At 37.3% G+C, this 8,900-nt stretch overlaps 1 protein-coding gene across 1 annotated transcript; it reads right to left on the bottom strand.

Annotated features, from left to right (window-relative positions):
* Positions 1–775: 775 nt before the first annotated feature.
* Positions 776–2,714, bottom strand: LOC107558895 (uncharacterized). The gene is made up of 6 exons (XM_016242593.1): positions 2,401–2,714; positions 2,213–2,332; positions 2,019–2,137; positions 1,773–1,920; positions 1,563–1,681; positions 776–1,491 (listed from the first exon to the last, which is right to left on the bottom strand). The coding sequence occupies exons 1-6, from the start codon at positions 2,633–2,635 to the stop codon at positions 880–882; spliced, it is 1,353 nt and encodes a 450-aa protein (XP_016098079.1). The 5' UTR covers positions 2,636–2,714; the 3' UTR covers positions 776–879.
* Positions 2,715–8,900: the final 6,186 nt, after the last annotated feature.

Here is an 8,900-nt window from a genome sequence, read left to right as displayed (position 1 = left end):
ACAGACTGGACTGGCGTCTTACCTTAGACCCACTCTGAGTGAGCCGTCATCAGTCCGCCATTGTTTCGACACTGGAGCAGACGTAGACAAGAATGACTCCTAAGCGATTGAGGTGTTAAATGATAAAAATCCACCGTGTTTTTTTTTTGGCTCAAATTTTTACCCCTTTCTCAAATCAGATGCCTGTCTGTGTGACATCACAAAAACAGGCCCCTCCCATGATAGTTTGATTGACAGTAGTGTTTCATCACAGACTGCACTGGCATCTTACTTTATGTAAGTGAGCGGTCATCAGTCCACCATTGTTTCACCGCTGGAGCAGATGTAGACAAGAATGTCTCCCAAGCGATTAAGGTTAGGGCTGCACGATAAATCGCTTGCGATATTTAATGCGCAGCTTGCCAGTAAAGCCAGTTCTGTAATCAGCAGTAAATCTGCATTACTATACAGAGCCGTTGTTCACTGACAAGCTGCACAAAACCACGATCATGTTTTGCACATCTTGTCAGTGAACAACAGCCAAGTAATGAGACTACTTCTACAAAACACCACTGTGTATTGCACAGTTTTGTTATGCTTTGGTTGGAACTATATTTAGTGACAAAATAGACCTTTCCACATTTGCTGGTTTCTCAGCAGCAGAACTCGTTAAAGAAATTCTATAGCAGTAAATGGTAGACTTCAATATTTGTTTTGCATTCCTGTTTGCTCAAACAGCAAAAGAAACTCCACCAAAAAAAAATAAATAAATAAAATAAAAAAAAAAACAAAACCATGAAGTCAAAGCTTTATTAGGCTTACAAACAACTATTGATGTCATTTAATTCATTCCGGTGTCAATAAAAGCAATGCCACTTCAGAGTCCACTCAATCAAGTGGTTACCTACGAGATCTATAGAACGAGGATAACCGTGCAGGAGAAGACTGTGATTTCAGGCTGCGGGGACCAAAGACTGGATCCTTAGGATACTGGGGCATGAAAGGGTATTTCACAGTTGGAGACACAAAAGACTTCATGGGTTGAGGACCATAGAATGGTGGGTACATTGGATAACCTGGATACTGGTGCCGAGGCTGGTATGGGGTAGTTGCAGGAGTGGTCACTTCAACTGGGCTTTGGAAGCCATTCATATAAGGAGGGTACCAGGGATGTTGTGGTGCTGGAGGAGCAGCTGGATCACCTTTAGAGTAAAAGGGATCAAATATTGGCATGGGATACTGGTGAGGGAACACGTGTTGCTGGAAAGGATATTGAAAAGGAGCAGTTGTAGTCATTGTAGGTGGCGCAGTGGGAGGCAGGGTAGCAGGTACACCAGGATAATATGGAGGATACCACCAGGGTCTTCCAAAAGGGAAAGGGTTAATAATCGGTTGCATGACAGTTGGGTCACGGACAGCAGGTGTGGTTGGGGCTATGGTTGGCGGTGTCAGAGGACAGGAAAGAGTCACTTCCTGGTCACCGTACATCAAAGGGAGTTGCATTTCAGTATCCTGAGGACAAAAATCAACCAGTAAATGGTTAAAAAAAAAAAACATTCGGTGAACAAGTCAGTTATTCTTACCGTCACTTCCCAACAGCTTCCTGTGAATGGTGCAGTGACAACCAGTGAACCAGCAGTAGGCTCCAATGTAAAAGAACATTGATTATACTTTAGAAGCAGAGGCTGCCATGATCCATCAACTAAAAGCAGAGAAACAGTCAAGCTCAGTCTTTCCAACTACTGGATTGAATGCAAAGAATTAGGGCCTTGCCTTTAAGAATTTAAACTTGCCTTTAACTTTAACATCATCTGCCCTGACACCAAATTTGACAATCATGCCAGAGGATAAGCAGGTCACGGAAGGGAGGAGAGGACTCACAGGGCAAGACATTTGCACTGGAGCTCCCATTATAAGGAGCGGCAGAATATAACTTCCACCCTGTTAGATGGAGAAATTAAGTTAAAGCCTCCAAACAAACTCATGAAAAGGCATCACATGGATGGAACAGAGACAGAGCACTTTTATCATGCACTAACCTTTCGTCTGACATGACAGCCCCGGTATGGAGCAACAAGGGAGACATCCCTGCGTGCCCGCTTCAGTGAGAAGCCACAGCTAGCTGGCATCTCGGACAAAGGCACTGGCGACTCCTCTCCTGATGGTTGAAAAATTAAGTATATGGGAAAGAAAAAAGAAAAAAAAAAGAAAAAAAAACCCCACACAAACTCACCTCGGTCAACCAGAAAGTGTGGCATTCTCTGTCCTGGAATGCGCAAAATCATTGAATCATTGCTGCATTGCACAGAAGAACCCAGACGGTGCAGCTTAGCGCTAGAAGGGTGAAACCACGCTTGGAGGAAAACAAGTTAAAGTTAGTCCCCACTTCAAAAAAAAAAAAAAATAGATTTTCAAAGTTACCTTCTTTTGACTGGTGCCCTTCAGACTCCACTGACCTCAATGCTGATGTCTTCATATTATTATAAGATACTGAACCTAGCCCACCAATTAAAAGTTTGCCAAAACGGACAGTGTTTTCAGGGACTGCTCCATAAGCAGCACCTGCTTTAGAAAAGGCCTCAGGATCAGCCCTTAAACAAGAACTCAGTAACACCACAGCCATTGTGAAAAGTAAGATGCCCTTTGCACAAAGCATGGTAAATCTTCACGCAACCGCCAAGAAATTCACAGTTATTAGAAAAAAAAAACCTTAACTCTACAGCTTGACGAGCTTACAGAGACATGCTGTGCTATTTGGACTCACTTTTGAATCGCTCAGTGATATTGGATGACCAATCAAATCTGTTCATCAATCAGCTTGTTGTTTTCACCTGTGCCTCATTATGCTGAGGGTTAAGACAGGCCCTGCTTCCCAATGTTCATACTATCCATCCTAAATAGTATGTGAGATTAGAATAAGTGTGTCCCAAAGCATAGTATGTTGAAAAGAGTATGCCAAAAGTCCCCGGATGGTCTACTATTTCAGGTCGATTTTTGAAGTGTGGATCCGTGCACACTCTAATGGCTGATATTGCCCACAGTCCATTGCGCTTTGGTGAAGGATTCGGTCCAGAAATACAAACATGAATAAAACTTGTTAAAAACTACAAACATGGCGGATGTGTAGAGTTCACACTACACGATTTTAGGCCGATTTTTCACTCGCCGACAGGTTTTGCGAAATAAATATCTGGAGCTGTCGCCAATTCACAATCATGCTGTGTGCAATGATTTCTGACTGAAAACTACATCGGCGATGACCTACAGCCAATGAGAGACCAAGATACAGGGCAGAGGGAAGTTCGGGGAGGAGTTATAGACCAGAATATCAGTATTTTAATAGATATATGAACAATTATATCATACAGAAACAAGCACAAACATTTGCTTCCCCAGCCACAACATCAGCATAACAGTTACTGCAAAATTATTTACCTCCAACTCTCTTTGCAGAACACCCAATCCCTGTTCCCTGCATCTCCCTCCTGCATAATCTGTTTTTCTTTTTGTCCTTGTAGCTGGAAATCAGCTCACAGACAATTTACGGGCTATATATATATTATTTTTTTAAATAATTCCGGTTTTGCTGGAGAACTCCGGTCTGACGCATGCGGGGTCTCGCGTTATTACCTTATCACTTCTCACGTGTGTTTTGTTGTGAAACGTAGTTTGCAGACCAGACAGAGCTGTCGGCGATTCTTCCTATTGTGAAGTCATGCAGTGTGAAACCCCCTGTCGCCGATCCATCGTGCAATGTGAACACAGCAGCAACTGAATGCTACCCCAGATAGTCACGCAGTGTGAAAACAACGGCGATCCGATGAGTTTGATAAACATGCAGTGTGAATTCGGCATTATGCACTATTCTATGACGTTTTGTAGTATAAATAAGTGCGAGTAGTGTGTTGACATTGAAATTTTCAAATAGAAAAAGTGCACTTTAAAAACCCGGAGGATGCACTTATAACCGAATAACCGAGAAAAAAAGAAAAACGAAAAAGAATGTTGGACACTTCATGCACTTAACTGCTGCAGCTTTAATTAAGGGGAAGGGCTATCAGGCTCTGATAATGAATGACAAAGTAACCTTATATTATTCATACTCTACACGGTTGAGTATATAGTGCATAAGTACATAGTGTAGTGTGTCATTTGGGATGCAGCCGATTATGAATGACAAAATAGCCTTATATAATTCATACACTACATGGTTGAGTACAGTGCATAAGTGCATAGTGTATAGTAGGCTATGTCATTTCGGATGCAGCGACTCTTTTGCTACACACTCAGATGTCATTTTCACACATATTTTTAGAACATGGTTACCTATTTGAATTCGAAGTCGAATTAAGACACAGAACATAGCCATTACTTTACAGTAGTCGGTTGCAGGGTGATATTGTCATTCTAGACAGCATCTCTGATTATACAAAAATCTGTAGTCCAGGATGAGTCGTCAATAGTTTTGGGGTTGCTTTTCCGGAAGAGAAAAACTTTTAAAAGTATATATATATGTACGAAAAGTCGTTTAAGAGTACGCTAGAATAAAAACAAGTCTGGTAAGCTAACATGGACTATAAAGTCGTTATAATTAACAGTAACATTATTATAATTATAATCATTATTATTATTATTGTATTAATAATAACAATAATAATAAATATGATGTATTTAAATATAATTTACGCAGTGTGAAAACAACGGCGATCCGATGAGTTTGATAAACATGCAGTGTGAATTCGGCATTATGCACTATTCTATGACGTTTTGTAGTATAAATAAGTGCGAGTAGTGTGTTGACATTGAAATTTTCAAATAGAAAAAGTGCACTTTAAAAACCCGGAGGATGCACTTATAACCGAATAACCGAGAAAAAAAGAAAAACGAAAAAGAATGTTGGACACTTCATGCACTTAACTGCTGCAGCTTTAATTAAGGGGAAGGGCTATCAGGCTCTGATAATGAATGACAAAGTAACCTTATATTATTCATACTCTACACGGTTGAGTATATAGTGTATAAGTACATAGTGTAGTGTGTCATTTGGGATGCAGCCGATTATGAATGTCAAAATAGCCTTATATAATTCATACACTACATGGTTGAGTACAGTGCATAAGTGCATAGTGTATAGTAGGCTATGTCATTTCGGATGCAGCGACTCTTTTGCTACACACTCAGATGTCATTTTCACACATATTTTTAGAACATGGTTACCTATTTGAATTCGAAGTCGAATTAAGACACAGAACATAGCCATTACTTTACAGTAGTCGGTTGCAGGGTGATATTGTCATTCTAGACAGCATCTCTGATTATACAAAAATCTGTAGTCCAGGATGAGTCGTCAATAGTTTTGGGGTTGCTTTTCCGGAAGAGAAAAACTTTTAAAAGTATATATATATGTACGAAAAGTCGTTTAAGAGTACGCTAGAATAAAAACAAGTCTGGTAAGCTAACATGGACTATAAAGTCGTTATAATTAACAGTAACATTATTATAATTATAATCATTATTATTATTATTGTATTAATAATAACAATAATAATAAATATGATGTATTTAAATATAATTTCAAATATAATTTATTTAGATTTAACAACTAATTTGAATTGAATAATAATAATAATAATAATAAATTAATCGTATCAGATTTCATATACTGTACACTCCAAATGATGAATGATAGACCATTCTGTGTCATAGCACTAGCTCATCAGTAGGTGGTGGCAAATGCTCAGAGAGAAAACAGTGGGGGGAAAATGAAACAACCTAACAAATTTAATGTGCAGGTGTGATGTTCTAATGCTGTATGTTTCCATAATTTTCACTCACCCTATTTTATTAATGGATACAACTGGATTAATTATAACTTTGAATAAGACGAATATATAATCTCTGTTTAAATGTAAACAAATGCAAGAACAAAATTCAGTAATTATTTAGTAATGTCAGACTATGTATTTTGATAAATAACTGTATATCCTTGTAACAGGATATTTTTTGTCCTGGTAGTATATGGCTTGTGATATCTATCAATCCTGCCCTTTTTAAGGTCATTCAGAATGACACCCTCAATGTCATTTCAGTGCGGTTTGGGTGTCTTATCATTTATCACAGCCAGACTGTGTAAAGAGCAAGTAAAAGGCCCACAGAATCCAGAATAAAATTGTAGTTTTACTGAACCTCTCCATCATTCTGTTGAACTGTAGCTTATGTGGTTTTTCTCACATAGATACTTGCATACACACTCAGTGTATGACCTTTAACTGTGTGCCTGTGATATGAATTGAACTAGAACCCAGCAAAATATATCAAACTCAATTGAAGTGTGCTGTGACATGGAAATAGTCAGTGACATCCATTAGTTTGTATTTTTACATTTATTCCGCATCTTAAAGTTATGTGAATGGTTATTATACAGGTCTTTGGGGGACACAACAGAACGGCATTAGCGATGTTCCCAGGCATGATACGTTTTTGAAAATCCTCAGAGTCCACAAAATAGCACACTTGAAATATATTTGCAGTCTTGCGGATCTGGATTTAGGCATTTTCTCACATGCAATGTTGTGAACTAGTGAATTGAATTGAATTTCACCTAAATTATTGTATTGAATGCAGAAATGTTTTGAATCATTCGAAAGTTTATAGTTAAATTGTTGATTTGTGCCACCCAGGCCCCCATAGAATATGCACACAACAGTATTTGCAATACAAATAATAATAATAGCAAGTTTGAAATTATCTGACAGCTTTATTACCCATGGAAACTGCAGAGATGCTGTTTAGTAGAGAAAGATGGGAAAGAGAGAGAGAAAGGGAGAGATAGAGAGGGGAGAAGAGGGACAGAGCTCTGAATGATTGATTATTCTCTTATACCGTTGTGGTTTGATTAAAGCGTCCATGATTTATCGGCACCACTCACAACATCATTACACCAAGTACAGTATCTGTGTGTGTGTGTGAGAGTGTGTGTAATCTCAAGGTATACTGAATTGCATGCTAAAAATATCACAAACAAAGGCCTGCCAAGGTGTTTGCATAAAATGTCTGTCGTCTCGATAAATATTCTCTCTTCTACTGACACTTAATATTAAAATGGGAATCATCCCCTGTCGCGCGGACTGCACATATTAGGTTATTTAATACTTGATGGATGTGTTTACTTTAAACAGATGTTGCCTAGAGTGTAATCATAAGCAACCATCAGTTGTGTGTCTGGTCCACATGCTTAGGCTTTTCCTTCAGCTCAGTTTCATAATTTCTGGGAAGACAGATATAGTCTGCATGGGACTGTGTACATACATTTTTGTTGTTTTTAATAACAGTGTTAACTAGATCAGGGGGTTTCAAACTGGAGTCCACTGAAAATTAGATAAAAATGAGATCCACTTAAAAGAGAATAAAAATAATTTAATGAGATCCATTTAAAAGAGAACCAAAATAATTTGTATTATTATTATTATTATTTAGGGTTGTGATAATTAAAGTGATAATGTAAAATATTAAATATATGCAGCCTAATTATTTATATAAGCAAGCTAGAGATTTATACATGCTTCCTATCTGGTTGTCTAACAAATCTGTCATTGTATTATATCAAAAGATTTCTATTTAGAATAAATGCTGTTCTTTTTAACATGTATATACTGTATATATATATATATATTTGTGTGTGTATGTGTGTGTACTTTTGCTTTAGTATAATGACAGTATCAAAGGAAATCAATTATATTTTTTTCTCTCAAAGTATAACTGGGTCTTTGTACATGAAACTATATCGCTTTTAGGACAGGGATCCCTTTGATTATTTAGGGTTGTGATAATTAAAGTGATAATGTAAATATATGCAGCCTAATTATTTATATAAGCAAGCTAGAGATTTATACATGCTTCCTATCTGGTTGTCTAACAAATCTGTCATTGTATTATATCAAAAGATTTCTATTTAGAATAAATGCTGTTCTTTTTAACATGTATATACTGTATATATATATATATTTGTGTGTGTATGTGTGTGTACTTTTGCTTTAGTATAATGACAGTATCAAAGGAAATCAATTATATTTTTTTCTCTCAAAGTATAACTGGGTCTTTGTACATGAAACTATATCGCTTTTAGGACAGGGATCCCTTTGCAAGGCAATCATCAGACTTGGGGGTCTTTGGTCTCAAAAAACCCTGAATTAGATTGTAAAGTGCATTTTAAAAGCTCACATAATTCATAGTAGTTCTTTGCTAAAGTAAGAGATTCATGAAGACATACAGTATGAAATTATATTTTTACTTTTTAATTGGGGGGGGGGGGGGATTTTTTTTTTAGAGCTGTTCACTTTAAGGCATATCACACAAGTAGGCCTATTCAATATAAGATGTCTGCCCCATGTGTGAAAGTCTATGCTAAAGGGCTGCTACTGGCATGCGAACAAGGTTGAGATTTCAGTGTACTTCCTGGATGGAGGGGTGTGTTGTGGATGCTGGTTTGCACTTTGTGCTTCCTGTCTCTGATGGGCCAGGCCCTTCGGCACTTCCTGCTTGGAGGGGTAGAAGGCATACTGTGACCTTCCCTCATGTTTTTCCCGCTGGATTGTCCCATTAAGCAACTCTAAGATGGGGACACTGCAGTATACTCTAGCTGTTGGGAGAAAAGAAACACATAAGTACTAGAGGAACAGAGGTCTATATGTCATGGTCAACAAAACAACAAAAGTTTTTTTTATTGTGTTTTATTGTATAGAAGTTGTAGGGCTGTGTGATTTGGAGAAAAAAAAGTGTGATTACATGACTAACATATAGTAATAATAATAATAATAATAATATAGGCTATAAAATAATAATTATTATATTATATATTTATATGTAATAAAAATATTTATTAATAAACATTGTTATGAATAATAATGATAATAATAACAATT

This window comes from Sinocyclocheilus grahami, unplaced genomic scaffold (assembly GCF_001515645.1).
Source record: "Sinocyclocheilus grahami isolate Dianchi unplaced genomic scaffold, SAMN03320097.WGS_v1.1 scaffold664.1, whole genome shotgun sequence".
In the NCBI taxonomy this organism is placed as follows: Eukaryota; Metazoa; Chordata; class Actinopteri; order Cypriniformes; family Cyprinidae; genus Sinocyclocheilus; species Sinocyclocheilus grahami.
Note: the sequence above shows the minus strand (reverse complement) of the source record. Positions and strands in the feature narration are given on the sequence as shown.

Bases quoted from the DNA above. Each gene is read 5' to 3' on its own strand.
- LOC107558895 (XM_016242593.1), bottom strand. From the start codon at position 2,635: ATGCTTTGTGCAAAGGGCATCTTACTTTTCACAATGGCTGTGGTGTTA. The intron at 2,333-2,400 runs GTAACTTTGAAA...TTTTCCTCCAAG, and splicing joins AGGGCACCAGTCAAAAGAAG to CGTGGTTTCACCCTTCTAGC. The intron at 1,492-1,562 runs GTAAGAATAACT...TTTTGTCCTCAG, and splicing joins GAAGCTGTTGGGAAGTGACG to GATACTGAAATGCAACTCCC.